We start from the raw sequence: 16,736 nt of genomic DNA, 5'->3' as shown, positions 1-16,736 counted from the left end.
AGGAGAATACTGATGACAACATCAAGCGAGGAAGAAGAAGACACTGACAAGGACTCTTGCTTTTAAAATCAATTAACTTGATAAATATCTCAATGAGAACAGGGTAGAGAAACAGCGTGAAAAGGCAGACTAAATCTTGTTGTATCCTGACAGACTGGCTTTTTATGTTCAGCAAAATCATTTTTCAAGATCTTGCTCAGTTTTGACTTTATTCCATGGTTTAGGAAACTGCTGAATGTAAGATCACAATATTTGATTTTTAGATTCCAAAATGAGTTAATCCAGATCGACTGGAATTGTATTTTATTACAAAATGATAAGGGGGGAAGGCATCTCTGCAGTAAGCAGAGATTTTATTATTTTATATAATAATATATAATATAAATATATAAATAATATACAATTATTTATATATAATCTATAAATATATAATATAAATTATAATATTTTATTATTTAATATAATAATATCAAGTATGTCAGACCTGTGTGTCCATTAAAATTATAGAAATCTGTACAGTTTAAAAACATAATCCATATTTCGTTATGTGGAGGTATATGTCTCTGTGTGTGTATGTACATGTATAATGTGTGTGTAATAGATACACACACACACACGGAGTCATGCTCTTTTTCCCTTCCGCATCTTTAATATGTACAGTAGGTCCACAAGCCTTTTATAGCTTTTTGAATGGTAAACTTCAGACATCTGAGTAGGAGAATGAAACCGAGAAGTGACCGACCTACCTTTAAAGGGAGCTGCCCTGTGTGTGAGTGTGCATGTGTTGTGTGCACGTGTGTGTAAGAGCTACGTGCTGCAGCATATCAGCCTTTTGTCATCCTGCCAGGATTGGACTGTACCATGCTGCAAAGTCAGGAAAACGAACTGGGAATGTGGGTGAGGAGAGCTCACTCAGTCCTTTTCTTTGTAATACCAGGTGTATATTGCAGTTCTGCTAAATATAGATTCTTTCAGAAACTAAAAATGTTTTAAGATTAATGTAGAACAAAATGATGAAACGGGAATGGTCTGGTGACATTCTTTTGACATGATTGGCTGAGGATTATGATGTAATAGGTTACAGTGCAGCCCCTTATAGGTTTTAAAATGAATTCCAAGACACCATTACAAAGAGAGCCTGACGCTTTTCTTGTATCTGAGCTTACTCAGTGAAACTCATACAAATGTACAATACTGTTTGGAATATGGAAGAACTGGATATAGAATATCCTAAGGCAGATATAAATTGTGGCACAGACTTGATGTTTTGCATAGAAATGGATCCACCAGGTAAAAGTGCAGTCTTATTATGGAAGACTTAATTCATTTTGGTCTTTACGATAGCTGCTGAAAAATTCTTAGTGGATATGTAGGATTTCTTTACTTTGTCATTGATACAAATAGTTTTTCTTTTTTCCATTTTTTCATAAATAAGCATTAAATTGTATTTTAGTGCATTGTTATAGTAATTAGAATCATAACCTGTAGAAATACCTGTCTGCTTACTTAATTGAATTTTTACTGAATTGACATGTTTCTGTTTTGATTTTATTCTGTCAGATGTAGTTCTAGCTCTGCTATTTATATCATAAAAATTTTGCATTTCTTTTATTATTATTTTTGCTATCATCTCTGTTCCACACTGTGACTAAAGGAGATGCTGTAATAACACTTTTATTTCCTGAAACAGTGATTACAAATCATTGTTTTGGATTGTTTGAGGAAAAACAGATTTTAAAATCTAGCAATATTAATTGAATACCTGATATCGCATCATTTTTCATATCATATTAAAAAATTATGCTTTCTTGATATTAATTGCAACTGTAAAAACATCATCTTTTGTAGACAGTCATAATATACAGACAGGGATGTTCGTAAGGAATGTTGTACTTACTGGAGAACTAAAGGAGCCAGGTTGATTTTTAATCCTGATTCCAATTCCCCCTTGCTACTAAGTCAGGAGTGCTGCAGTATCTTCTCTGGCACCCACTGGTATATGTATGCAGCTTTGACACTGAGAAAAGGAGGATGTGGTTTTTAATCAGTCCTGGCATTTGGAACACAATTTATTCTGTAGAATACTAAGATTAACACAAGGGATATTTGGGTCACAGATGGGTTTCTTAAAGTGTTTTTTGGCAAATCATCGCACAGAATGCTGAGGATCACAGAAACCCAATTCTTCTTCTTAAAATAAACAGTATTGCTGTGGGTTTGCATCTTTTGTTACTCAGCTTCTAGGTGAGGAAGCAGCAACATTCCTCTAAGATCATTACGCAGGAGAAAAAAAATAAAATTTTACATGTTTTATTATTTATATTCACCTGAAGACAGTGGAAGAAGGTAAAAGCTAACTTCAGAATTTTTTTTTCTCAAATGCTTTCTTCACAGGGGGAGGAGATGAGTATGGTGTTATATTTTGCTTAAAATATATTATTGCAAGACTAATATACTTTTTTGAAACAGTACATCTTTTTTGTTTAATTATATTGTTTTCAGTAAAATATCTTGATTCCTCCAATGTCTTTTAAAGACTGCTAGTGATGGAAAATTCTATTTTGTAACTATTCTTTTTTCTCATTCATGTAATAATGTGTAATTTCAAGGAATATATGGTCAGGTTTTCAGTGAGTTATAATCAACTTTTTCCCCCTTCATCTGCAGCACTGCCTCCTAAGCCACCGAAACCTAATACTGTAACTAACAACGGCATGAATAACAACATGTCATTACAAGATGCTGAATGGTACTGGGGAGATATCTCAAGGTAAATCAGCTCAAGACATGTATTTCTTATGTTTGGGTTTATGTTCTTGCTGTTATTCTGTGTGTATGTATTCTTAAATATAGAAAAATTACAGTTCTAAGAGCCATTTTTAGGATATTTTCCAACACAAACATATTACAGTTGGTTTTATTCCAAGCATGACTAAAAAATTACTGGCAGTCAGTTAGAATGTAATATGTGGAATGATTTGGTGATTGTTCTGTTATTTTAAGACAGCTATATGAAATGCTAGCATGAAAGGACAACACCAAGAAATAAGTATTTTCTTCTTGTCTTTCATCCAGAACCTCAACTGTAGGCACAATGGTTATCAAGTGCCATATATTAGCAACATTTTAAACTGTACTATATATAGGTGCATTTGACCAGCACCGGCTGCTCCAGTTGTGCAGGCTTGTATGAACAAGCAGAAAGACCTTTGCATGAATATAACTTTATTCCAGCAGTGAGAGGACATAGAATATACCATTTTTATATCCCAGTTGTTCTCTAGTAATGTTAAATAAGCTATTAAATAACTGTATTTATTAATATGGAGATCAAGGAAGCTTATAAAAAACAGTTATTTTAAAACAGAATAATTTAGAGCACAGTGAGAAGGTGAATGAGTGAGAAGTAGCTTAAATAATTGGGTACTTTTCCTTTAATTTTAGAGAAGAAGTAAATGAGAAGCTTCGAGACACTGCTGATGGTACCTTTTTGGTACGAGATGCTTCAACCAAAATGCATGGGGACTACACACTTACGCTAAGGTAAGATAATTACGCTAGGTCTGTAATACCTGACAGTAAAACGCAATACTGCATTTAAAATACAGTGTTCCTTAGGAAACAGTATTTGAAGTATGCCTAACTTTTCAACAAACTTTATTTGCAGGAAAGGAGGAAATAACAAATTAATCAAAATATTTCACCGAGATGGGAAATACGGCTTTTCTGACCCATTAACTTTCAACTCTGTGGTCGAGCTAATAAACCACTACCGGAATGAATCTCTAGCCCAGTATAATCCTAAACTGGATGTAAAATTACTGTATCCAGTATCTAAGTACCAGCAGGTAATTTGGTCTATTTTCTTTGTGTTACACTTAAATACAGAGAAATTACTGCAGACTGGGGAGTCATTTATCATGAAGGACTTCATCTCTGTTAATGTTTGAAAAGATAAAGTGGGTATAAAAATGGATGTTTTTGTTTAAAACCAACTCCACAATTTGCATATAAATAAATAAAACTTTAAATACTGCAGATACATTATTAAGAAATAAACTTATGTTAATAAATATCCCACTCATTAATGATGAAATATATAATTTTCATTATAAAGCTGAACACTTGCAATGCAAAATTGCTTTTTGTCATTAATTTTATTCCTAATCTGCATATTATGCATATAGTATATCATATCTCCATATTGATAAAAGAGAAGTCACATTTACCATGTAACTATCTGGTCATTTTTAAGCAGTTTTATCCTGAAAATCTGTGCAATATAATTGTTTCTTTACGGATTATCTTTCCTTCTGCTCATCATCCCAGGATCAAGTTGTAAAAGAGGATAGCATTGAAGCAGTGGGAAAGAAATTACATGAATATAATACCCAGTTTCAAGAAAAAAGCCGAGAATATGACAGACTCTATGAAGACTACACAAGAACATCTCAGGTGAGCTAGATTTGAAACCAAAGGGAGTGGAAGACTTCTGTAGATTTAGAATATTACTGTAAATTCATACTGTCATCTTCCTCCATCCTCCTCCCTTCCACCACCACTACCATTGCCCAAAAGAGGAAACATATCTGATGTGCTCGCTCAGTATAGTAGAATTGCTTACTCGTGTTTGAATAGTCACCACCTGTAACCTAACCCTGTGCTCAAGTCTGACACCTGCATCCAAAGCAAGCACAGAACTGACTTGATTTACCAACAGTTCTGCATACTGACCTCATCAAGTTGAGTTAATGTTTTCAAGACACATCTGCAGGGAAGCATTGTATTTTATTATTAGTGTTTTAAGGGTCTGGTTTCACCTATGCAGGGTGGAGTGATGATGTGCAGATACAGTGCAGGAATGCAAAGCTGCCTCTATCCTTCTTACATCTTAATAAACTATTAGACAAGTCTTGAAGTGCCAGTGAATTAGTGCTGTTTTACAGCCCCAGAATCAAGACTGCTTCTTAAAATATTCAGGAAATACACCTCAAAATAATTGAAGAAAGGTGGAGGAGTGCAGACAACTTGAACTTAAAATACTTAGCTATCGACTAGCTATGTAGGAGCAGGAGGATAGACTAGATGACCTCTTGAGACCTGTCCAGCCCAATATCTTATACCTTTATTTCAGAAAGCCAGATGTACTTCTAAGGACATTAGTTGGTACAAAGGACAAAATGCATTGCCATAAGGCTCTAATCATCACAAATAAAAGATATTTATACAAAACAAAGATTGTAGCTAGCTCTTTGTCTAGCAGTTTTTCTTTCTTGGAAAACCTCATCACGGAAAGCCTCATCATGGTAGCCTTTTGTACAGGCCTGTTTTCTTTGTTTTGTAAGGCTCTGCAGACAGAATGTGTTCTGGTAAAGGGATATTGAAGTCATTCTGCTACAACATACGGAAGTGTTTCTGTGATACAAGCCAATAAATCATATATCTCCTCTGTTTGATAACAACTGTAATAACAATTATTTTATTTTCAGGAAATTCAAATGAAAAGAACAGCTATTGAAGCATTTAATGAAACAATAAAAATATTTGAAGAGCAGTGCCAAACACAAGAAAGATACAGTAAGGAATACATTGAAAAATTTAAACGGGAAGGAAATGAAAAAGAAATACAAAGGTCAGTGTTTATATTTCAAATCGTATGATTTTGAAGAAAGAAACAATGCCAAATATAGATCTGCCTAAAACTAAAGCAAGTTGGCAAGTTTAAAGTTGTTCAGTTGTAAGCACAGCAAGCCTCAAATGGGGTAGATGTGAATTTGCAAAAAGTGTACCTACATCTAGAGAAATAATCTGTTCTCTTAAATGTCTACGTAAGAAAATAGCAGATATAAAGTCATGAATAAGACTTCATCAGAGTATAACCTACCACATTATTCCATTCAGAATTATGCACAACTATGAAAAACTGAAGTCTCGAATAAGTGAAATTGTGGACAGCAGGCGTAGATTAGAAGAGGATTTAAAGAAGCAAGCAGCTGAATATAGAGAGATAGACAAGCGTATGAACAGCATTAAGCCAGACCTCATACAGCTGAGGAAGACAAGAGATCAGTACTTGATGTGAGTATCATTATTAATTAACAAAACTTTTTTTTAAAGTTTTTTTTTTTATTGGCATCTAACTTCTGTGACTAACAATTAATTTTATTTGCAATTATTGTCCAGGTGGCTGACTCAAAAAGGTGTTCGGCAAAAGAAGCTAAATGAATGGCTTGGAAATGAAAATACAGAAGAGTGAGTATTAAAAGATGTAAATATTACTGGTATTTCAAGTCATCTTATGCAAAAGTGAGATAAAGCATATTTAATTCCTGGACCACACAGAGGAAATCTCAAGCCTAGCTCTCCAGTAGCAATGCACACTGTTAACGCACAGCAGCCTACGTAATGCAAATATTAGAAAAGACTCTGTCTCATCCACTACTCTGCCATTATTCAGGGAAGTGCATAATCTATAGCAAAGCACTGGAATTTAACCTGTGTCTCTATTCTTACCAGCAAAATGAAGATCATAAGGCATTAGTATCTTGTAGAGATGTCATATGGATAGATAAATTGTTCAGAAGGTCTCTTAGGCAAGGGTAGGCTGTTTCCAAATTTCAAGCGTTGGTACCATGGTGCTATCTAGTATAGTGGTACCCACATCAATATATCACATTGCTATTGGAGATGATAAAATTGTGTATGCTGAAGAATGGTCCTTCTCTGGTTGTGTGGTCTGGTTAATTTTTCTGGGAAATGGCAATATAGTATTCTGTCATTTCAGCAGTTCAGTTTAGTATAGGTTCTGACTGGGGCTTGGCTACTGAATAAATTTCACTTCATTCCTGGGAAAAAAGCAAAAAGCACCTGGGTGGTGCAAATGTAGACCAAATTTAAACAAAAGCAAGCCACAAAATAATATCAAAAGTGTAGTAACAGTGAAGAATGAACAAATAGAAAACCAAAGTTGTCTAAGTAATATTCATATCAAGATTTTCTGCTGATGTAGTTTCCTGTGCATGCCTTTTACACTGCCTGGCTGAACATATAGCAAAAGCAGCACACTGACAATGACTTTTCTGGATTTACATTCTAGCTTTGTCCTCATTAGTGGTCTATTTTAATTTGGCCTGGTTTACTGAGTCTCCTACTGTTATCTTGGAAATTGTGCATCCTTGCTGCAGCTGCATTGGTAGAAGCAGCAGGGGATAAAATAAATCACAGCAGGGGATAAAAATGGCATACACATTTTAAAGCCATGTTGTTCACTCAGTCTTAGCACAGCTCAAAGATGATATGATGGAGAATATGTAGACACCTGTTTCCAGTGGTACTTCCATCAGTTCAACGGTAGACAAAGAACAATACCAGGTCATGGTTTTAACGTAGCATCAAAATAGTAAGTGAAACTGTTTAAAGAAAATCTTCCTTTTCTCTCACTCTGTGACTCTTCTTGCCAGTGAGTCTAGTAAGTGCTCAGGTTTCTGCTGAAAAATTAAACTTTCAGAATATTACTTTTTTCTGAAGTTGTAAAGCAGAAAAAAACCAGTATAATGAGCAGCAGTAAAAATAGGAATCCCTTTCTCTAGGTGCTGGTTAAAAATAGAGCCACTGCTGAATGCATTTGAATATCTTGCAGGACAAAGGAGTACAATGGGATAAGGGAACTAGAGAGAGTGTAATCTCAAACAAAAGCACACTTCTTCTTTCTGAAAAAATGAATTCTGTGTGTTCTGTGTGATTGCTGATTTCTGTAGACTACTTTGAGAATCTTCAGAAAGACAGAACTGTGGATGAGTGAGAAGTCATGTTTTCTTAGAGCAAGGAAAACTGATTAAAAACCTATTACAGAAAGAATAAATACATTAGCCAAACACAGACTGATTGCAAGCTGAGCAGGAGAGGCAGGGCCCACCAGTGCAGGCTGCTGGGCAAGTGGGGAGCTCTGGAATTGCAGAATATCAAAGTGGTGTCCACGCAGCTGAACCAGAGACATCTTCTTTCATGGTGGGCTTTAGCTCAGAGTGTTCTATATAACTCTGAATCAGCTTTATAGTCGGTGGCTGCTTTGGTAGAGAAGGCCCTATATTATATGCTCTTCTCATAATCTGGTTATAAGGAGAGAGCGCACTCTACTATTCCACCCTTTCCACAAAGCCATCTCCCCTATGAATAATTAACCTGTCTACCTATATGACTGCTCATAGCTTTCCCAAGCAGCAGCTGTAATCGATACATTGCATGATTTTTCACTGCTGACCAAGTGTTCTGATCTTTGGAAATGAAGATGACTCAAAGGATATTGATTTCGTTGGGCTTGCTATTTACCAAAGCAGTAAGCAACGGTTGAAGTACTGAAGCGCTCGCAGCAGATTCTGAAAGATAACACAGCATCCTTTTATATCCTTCTTCGGATTTACATGAGTGTTTTTAAAAGAAATAAGGACCAGAACTTATATTTTATTTTTATTCAGTGGTCAAAATTTTGCAGTATTACATGGTTTACATCCCTAGTTTTACCAGGGAGTCATCCTACTAACCACTGACTTTTTTTGTTTTTTCAAGTAATATGAAAGGGGTACTACTTAATTCATGGATTTTGCTCTGCAATGTGTTTCACAAGCACATTTTGTCCTATTTCAACAGCCAATACTCTATGGTAGAAGATGATGAGGACTTGCCCCATCATGATGAGAGAACGTGGAATGTGGGAAATATCAATAGAAGTCAAGCTGAAAATCTGCTGCGGGGAAAGCGAGATGGAACGTTCCTCATTCGAGAGAGCAGCAAACAAGGCTGCTATGCCTGCTCTGTTGTGTATGTACCCTAATTTGTGAATGATGTAACCAACATTTGAGGCACCTACCTTGAGCCAGGGGCAGATAGACACTTGCATATGCATGGATCCCATTGGATCTTTGGGCTTAGAAGCAGACCAACAAGTCCTGAGGCCATCCTTATTTCTGCTCCATTTCCTACACAGCTCAAACCTGTGCCACTCCCACAGATGAGCCTCATGGAGAAGAAGGGAAACCAGAGCATGGATGCACTCCTTTATGTGCAGCTGCTAAGTCCTGCCTATCATCTCCTGCCTCCCTAAGCTAACACAACATCTGGGAATTTGGGTTAAACATTTACCACAGAAGACAGGAATTCTATGTGGTGACTAGCACTTTAAGATTTATTGCCAATACCGTATTTTCTAACTTTACTGTACTGACAAAGTAAAAACTGGTTGGTTTGGTTTTTTTTTTCCTCTTTAGGGTGGATGGAGAAGTAAAGCACTGTGTGATAAACAAAACACCTACTGGGTATGGATTTGCAGAGCCATATAACTTGTACAACTCGCTCAAAGAACTGGTGCTACATTATCAACACACATCACTTGTGCAGCACAATGACTCTCTCAATGTTACACTAGCCTACCCAGTATATGCACAGCAGAGGCGATGAAGATCTTAATACTCCAGGTTGTTTGGTTTTTTTCTAAAGAAAAGATTTGACAACATTGAGGCCTTTGGAGGGAGAAGGCTCCTTTCAGCCTTACTCAAGAATTTGAGCTGCAGTATTAAAGCTATCTGTCTTCAGACGGGACTAGAGCTTTCCTTCACAACCGCAGTTGGAGAGATCACAGTATTAAGCTGTGAACATATGTTTCTAGTCTGAAGTGCTTTTTTTTAATTGAGAAAACAAAAACAAAAGAGAGAGAAATCCTAACTTGATCTCCCTGCAGGGACATAGAGGCCTTTAACCATGGTGCTTGTTTATGATCACTTCTGAAGCTTTACCAGCTAGAACGTTGGATTCTCCAGACACAAAGTGTAAGAGATCTTTGTCATTCAATTATTGGAATTTCTTGGTCACGAACTGGCTTGGATTTGGTGTTGCTGCACTCAGTGGATCCAGACATGCAGCACTGTGGATTTTCTGTTTTCTGGTGAATGATATGTAGCAGAATGGCACTTTCATTTCTAAGGGACACTTTAAAAGGGCTTCAGTTACAATATGTTGTTCAGAGGAATTGTAATAGCGAAGTGCCAGGAAGTGTTTTGTTTAGATGTTTAAAAATCCTGTTTTAAGAATTTATTTAAGACTGAAGAAAACAGGACTTTCAATGGCATATAGTATATAATAATGTACATAGTATTGGATGACTAACTATCATTGATGGAAACTGTCAATACCAAACTGCTTCTCTTTTCCCTTTTCTGTTTGCTGAAAGCTGAATTCTTAGACCATGCTATGCAATACTCAATTTTCTTTAGGTTGTAGTCTTCTCTCAAGCATATCTAGAGGTTAAGCTTGCTTTTCTTTCTTGTTTCCTTGTCGTCTTTTTTCTTTCTTTCTTTTGCCTGAGAATATTTTTTTCTGATGATTATTTTTGTTATTCATTTTGTTGTTTGTTTTTTTTAAAAAAAAAGTACAGGAAGCCAACAAGAGTTGGCTTCAGAATTAAAACTATGAAATATTTTACAATTTTATTTGTATAGAATATTGAGCTACTAGCTCAAAGTTTTAAAAGTTCATAATTTTTTTTTACTAAATATTTTCTTGGGCAGTGCCTGATAAGCTTCAAAGCTGCTTTATTCAATAAAAAATATATGAACATCATTGCAAAATATCGAGTCCAACAATATTGTTTCAGAGATATCTTTAGAATACGGTACTGCGCTATGTTTGCTTCTTGAAGCATTTTGAACTTCTATCATGATTGTCTTTGTATTTGGAAGATGAAAAATTGTGTATCCTTCTCTGACAGTGACTGCAGAAAAAACAGGAAAATTTTTTACTGGGGTAGATAGTTTGGATTTCAGAATGAATCCACTGACTTCTTGACCTACTGTGGCAGAATTTTTGTCAGCATGTCAAGGTATTTTCATTTCATATGAAGGAAGTTTCTCTAAACTGTTGCTTAGGTTTGTTTTTTTTGTATTGTGAAAAAAAGCTCCCACCTTTACTCAGAACAATTGGATACAACATAGAGCTGATTAAGACTGGAAAACATCTGTTTTGAAAACGATTAGGCTTTCATATTTAACATTTTGGATTTATTTTCATAAGATTGTAGACTGAGGCAGTATCAAAGTGAACACTTCTATTATTTCAAGCACCAGAGACTTATTATGGTTTAGTTAAAGGAAACAAATACATGAATCCCACTAAAGCAAACTTATTAGGAATTCTGGGACAATTCACTGAGTGGTTTGCAATGGTTATTTACTGTCCTGACCACTGAGGAAATTCACACATTGCAAACTGATAAAGTAATGAAGTTCAGAGAAATCTTGGAAAACTTTTGACTAAATGAAGATATGAATTTATTCTTCCCCCAAGATGCAAAGGGAAGACACATTACTATTAAAGGGAGTTGCACGCACAATCAAAAGAGTAAGACCCATGGAGTTTTCTCATAATAGCTCTGTTTTAGAGATGCATGTGTTTTAATTCAAAGTATGCAGTGCTTATTAAGCTATTGGAAATAATAAGAAGAAATTTGCCACTCTCCAGTAGTTTTTATATTATCTTTTATTTTTGCATTATTTCTTTATTTCTGAGGCTGTAAGGCTTTTGATTTTATTTTGATTTTGTGCTCTTTTTTTTTTTGGTGGGTTGTCTTTGCTTTCCTATAGGTGTATTTTCTTACTAGAATTTATATCAGGAAACAAGATTCAACCAACATTAATGTTTCGGGATAATCACCACTTCCAAATTATTCTGAATATTTTTTTCTGAATAGAAGTTTAGTCTTCATCCCTTCCCTTCCTCATTCCCTTCCCTTCCTCATTCCATCCTCTTTTCAGGCCTGTAGGACTATGTAAATTTGGTTTACTAATAACTCTTTTATTACTATGAAAAGCACCAACAATTACTCTAGCATGACAGTCATACTACTGGGCTTGAAGTTACAAATTAGTTCAATATACAACAATTTAACACTTGTAGCAAGTTAACACTTTGGACATATATTGAATTTTGAATGTTAAATATTTTAAGAGTAAAATTGTGGGTTTTTTTCTCTATGAGCAAAATATATGTAATCTGAATTGATGTTTCACTTAGTATTTCTCAAGAAATTTTATGGTAGTTAAGGCATTTGGATCTAATTTTCCTCATATTAAGAAAACTTCTGCTATGTCGGTGGGCCATATCCTTAGTATGCCCAGCCCATTATGGGATATCATTTGTTCCTGTCGTGCTGTACATCGTGCTCTTCATCTGTGGTTGCAGCAGAGAAAAAAAATAGTGTGTGCACAAATTTGGGACTTGCTTTTCTTGCACAAGCAACAATGAGAAATAAGCACTATATGTTGTGAGGATGAATGCATAGGGCTTCTTAAGGGGAAGTTCTGCCTACACAGGGTCTGTGCAATTTGCAAGGATCACTTACGCCCTTAAAGTGGGCATGAGTGGGTTTTCTTTGGTACCTAGGTATTGTGTGGCCTCTGCATTTCCCTCCCTCCTTAATGCACAGAGCTGCGTCCTGCCAAAGACCCTATTCACTGCAGAGTTGTTTGTGTACCATATTGTTCACTCCAGTTTTGATTTGATCTCAGACTAATATATACAGAAAAAAAGCACGTGGATATAACTGAAGAAGCACGGTGCTTTTCTATATTTCTATTGGCATGTAGTTTTTCCATCTAATATGATTCAAGGGTGGGAATTGTTTTAGTATGCTTTTTTGGTTTGGGAAATCTTTTGTTTTATTTTAAATCTCTGAGCTATGCTGCACTGCAGAAGCACTTTCACAAGGCCTTTGAAAGGTATGAGACATAACACAGAGAACCAACACCCACAAGCAAAATCAGGAGTTTCTGATTTCCTTAAATTGAAATTTGAATTTGCAGGTTTGGGGATGTGTATCTGTGCATATGCACACACACTTGCTGTGTTTATGTATGAATAAATCCCAGTATAGGTGCATTTTCACCAAACATGATCATTTTTCTGAATTCAGTAAGTGATATCATTAACTTTGTTCAAAGACACACACACATGCACACTAGACCTTTGTGGGTGCAGCATGTTTCCAAATACAGTTAGAAAACTGAGTTCCTGTGGTGGTGTTTTTTGTTGTTTTTTTTGTTTTTTGGGGTTTTTTTTTCAAAAAAAGCTTGTCTGTATGGTTCACTTATCTAAGAAATCTTGTCAAGCAGTCTGTAAAACCAGATCTTCACATTTTCTATTTGGTGTCAACTGTTCTGTAGTAAAGAAATGGCTTTGTCTTGTAATTGGCAATGAAATAATAATGCTTGGGAAACCATTCAGATACTTCTAATGGGGAAAACTGCCGATTTTCACACAGTGCTTTTGCTATACATGGTATTAAGTTGGAAAAGTGAATCCTGATATTATTTTTTTCGGGGTCACTTTAGAAATGGGCAGCTCAAAGCACAATGCCTCCCATGGGACAAGGTTCCAAAATGCAACATTTTATGTAGAACATGTTGTATTTACTGCAGTAGAAGACTAAACTGGACTGTGGGAGTTGGTAACGTTACACTGCACTTGTCCTAATGAGACTGCATTAGCTGCCCAAGATGCTGCTATTTTTTTTTATTCTTGTTTTTAAAAATAAAGTTCTGTTCTGTTAAATGTTTTTAAAACATCAAGACTACTTTGGTTTAAAATGGTCTTTGAGGAGGTGGAGGGTAAACTGGGTTGCAAATTGCCTTTAAAAGGCAACAATGAAAACATGCCTCCTTGAAATTTTGTTCAAGCTATAGAGTTGATGGAGCTGTGTTTTGTTTTTAAGTTGCTTTAAAAATTGTAATAAGTCTTCAAACAGAATAAAGGTGGTTTTGAAACTGCATTTCAGTTGTTGAGGCTTCAGTAAGGACTGAGATGTCTCTTTACCAGAATCCTTGGACGACTCTTCCTGTCTATATGTGGCCTACTTTGAAAATGAGACCCAAATGCTCATATTATTAGAGGGAACTAGGGAGCAAATTATTTCAGCTGACTCACAGCCATCCTATGTATTGAACTGAATGGAGTAGTTGAGTATCTCCAAAATAGTCTCATGCCAAATAGTGCCAAAATGACAGTTCTGCTCATCTCATACTCTTGCAAAAGCAGTACAATATTAATGATCTGTAATCTGCCTTTTACAGTGCAGATGAAGTTCTGGTTCTTCTGAAATCAGTATGAGTTTTGTCACTGATTTCCATGAAGCCAGCCTGTCAGCCTTTGTAGCTAGAGGTAATTTACCAGCTTCATGACTATATCTGATTGTGAAAACCAACGTGAGAATGAAGAAGAGGGAGGAAGTAAAGGGGGGATTGGGTAAGACTGATTCTGAGCATTGTTTTCTTCCCCTCATTATTGATATGCAGTATCCGAATTCTTCGAGCCTGTCCATATCTTGCCCCAGGAGAGGTCCTCTGGGGAAGTCAGCCAGCCACTCTAGAAGCAGAAAGAGATTCCTATTCCCATTCTGTCCGAGGTTTCCATTCTAAAATCTGCCCACGTTTTGCTCACTGTAGTCACATAATACCCCCTAACTGAGGTACTCAGGTAGCACAGACTTGAAATCATTATTAATAATCACAACATTGTCACTGGCCCTTAGAGGTTCTAATAAGAAACATAGATTAAAGGCTATTATCATATTTTTAGTCCACTTAATAGAAAGTGGGGTTAGATCTCCAATGAATATATCTGTTGCAATTTTTCTCAATAAGCTGATTCTTTTAAATAGACACCAAGTTTATCTCGTTCCTGCTCCCTGAATGGATGTTAAGCAACACAAACTCTTCTGTAGCCATAGAGCTCAATATCTAAAAATAAGGTTAGCTAGGTCATGAATCACGTATCGTCCATCATCAGCTACTGAGAGAAATTGTGATTGGTTGATCATAATCTGCAGAAATCTATGGACCAGCAGATTTCTGGCCTGTATCATATGTTGTATAGAAATCACTCTTGGCAGACTGGACACTGAAATGTCATTCTATTTTTGCTATCTGCAGACAAACACACTCCCACTTTCCCTCTCTGCTTTCTTGCTAAGGCTTGATGGTCATTTTTCATAGGGAATATGAAAAACTGCTTAAATCTATTTTTGTGCAGCTACAAGTGGGTGTGGTCTTTTTAAAGGCTTGGGAATGCTTTTGGTGTGTTTTTTTTTCTTCCCAAGCTGCTTGACTCACACGAAGTCATGTGTGAATAACTTCACACAAACCTCTTTCTCTGAGCTGTGAAGCCAAAAAGGAAAGAGGAAATTTTAAACTTCTCATTGTTGCATTCTCCAGGCTTGATGGACTGATCCAGACTGCATTGGAACAGGGTGGGGCTCCGGAACACCTGCAATACATTGATGACATCATTGTGTGGGGCAACACAGAAGAAGTTTTTGAGAAAGGGAAGAAAATAGTCCAAATCTTTCTGGAGGCTGGCTTTGCCATAAAACAAAGTAAGGTCAAGGGACCAGGGGTGGTGATTGTAATGGATATACCTTTAAATTGTTGTAACCCGTGATCTGAGTTGCATGTTATAGGAATTACTATAGAAGGAACCACCTGAACCAATGGAGGACAAACCTTACAAGAAGCAGTGCAAGTGCAGCAGTGACCCGACCTGCGATGGCTTTGGTGCCCAATAACTCCATGCAACACACCACCTCTCCTGTCCTGAGTGACCACCATCACAAATGGAGCCCAAAGTCATGGACTAAATGGGGGGTGAGTGAGTCTTGCTGATCACTCCTTGGCTCTCCAGTCGACAAATCACCTTATGGATGGGAATCAGGGAGTCTTGGTTGGTGCGATATTGCCGCCGGTGCACCATTGTGGTAGCAATTGGCACATGTTCTTTGACCCTCAGCAACCCCACAATAGAAGGGTCCTCTGAGAGACCGGGCAAGATGGACAGCTGCTTAATTTCCTCCGTCTCCAAGACAGCTATATCAAAAGCCCACCAGTACCCTTTTGGGTCCTGTCCTCTTGTGGGGAAGCATTGGAGGTGGAAAGCTGCTGTATGGAGTCCTGTACAACAAGTTTCTGAAACTGCTGAAGGAGAAGGTGCATTGAGTCAGTTTGCAGAGGTGAAAGCCATCCAGCTGGCTTTAGATATTGCTGAACGAGAAGTGGCCAATGCTCTATCTCTATACTGACTCATGGATGGTGATGTCTCCTCCCTGCTCAGGGACGTCCGGGCCATGAGCTGAGCCAGCACAGCACTGTGGTGATGCTGAGATGCCAGCATGGCCTCGGCTCCAACCTGTCAATGAGCATCAGATCCTTTAGCCTCAGGGTGAAACCTCTCAAGGATCCCTCTGGAGTTTGCACCCAGGGATGCCCTGTGGGGCTGCCAGCAATGCTGCCCAGCTCCCTCAGCCTCTAGCAGCTCACCCCACCCTGTGCCCAACACCCCAGGCTTTCCTACCACCTGGAGGAGGTTCCTGCCTAAGCCAACCAACCTGGCCCACTGTAAATCATACACCAGCACTGATCAGCTGGCCGGTGAGCAAGGGTGGTTTTGTCAGGTAGAGGTGCCTGTAGAGCAAACAGGACGAGCAGGGGGCAGGCAGAGCCCAAGTGGGTGCCCACAGGCAGCTCTGCATGGACAAACACAGGCACCTCCACAGTTGCAGGTGGCGGCAGCCAGGCAAAAAAATGGAAGGAGTGAGGAGAGCCCTGTGGCACAGCCTTACCAAGGGCCTGGGCTGCCCCTCACTGCCTGTAATGGCCTCCCATGGAGGCAGCCCTCACTTACACGGCCCTCACTTACACCAC

General features: G+C 37.5%; 1 protein-coding gene across 3 annotated transcripts in view; it reads left to right on the top strand.

The window, feature by feature from the left end:
* Window positions 1-13,813, top strand: part of LOC104019556 (phosphatidylinositol 3-kinase regulatory subunit alpha-like) — a 74,834-nt gene extending 61,021 nt beyond the window's left edge. The window contains exons 1-10 of one of the 3 annotated variants that reach the window (XM_087762515.1): window positions 1,133-1,290; window positions 2,668-2,770; window positions 3,445-3,543; window positions 3,668-3,848; window positions 4,330-4,455; window positions 5,490-5,632; window positions 5,902-6,078; window positions 6,184-6,252; window positions 8,647-8,817; window positions 9,264-13,813. In XM_087762515.1, coding sequence (XP_087618641.1) covers window positions 1,185-1,290; window positions 2,668-2,770; window positions 3,445-3,543; window positions 3,668-3,848; window positions 4,330-4,455; window positions 5,490-5,632; window positions 5,902-6,078; window positions 6,184-6,252; window positions 8,647-8,817; window positions 9,264-9,453 — 1,365 coding nt within the window. In that variant the 5' untranslated portion in view covers window positions 1,133-1,184 and the 3' untranslated portion in view covers window positions 9,454-13,813. Of the gene's footprint in view, window positions 1-1,132; window positions 1,291-2,667; window positions 2,771-3,444; window positions 3,544-3,667; window positions 3,849-4,329; window positions 4,456-5,489; window positions 5,633-5,901; window positions 6,079-6,183; window positions 6,253-8,646; window positions 8,818-8,983 lie in introns of those variants that run through there. The other 2 variants (XM_087762513.1, XM_087762514.1) reach the window with 2 other exon arrangements.
* Window positions 13,814-16,736: the final 2,923 nt, after the last annotated feature.

This window comes from Nipponia nippon, unplaced genomic scaffold (assembly GCF_047370975.1).
Source record: "Nipponia nippon isolate SJK-2023a ecotype South Korea unplaced genomic scaffold, ASM4737097v1 scaffold_26, whole genome shotgun sequence".
Classification (NCBI taxonomy): domain Eukaryota; kingdom Metazoa; phylum Chordata; class Aves; order Pelecaniformes; family Threskiornithidae; genus Nipponia; species Nipponia nippon.
This window is presented reverse-complemented; position numbering and strand designations above follow the sequence as displayed.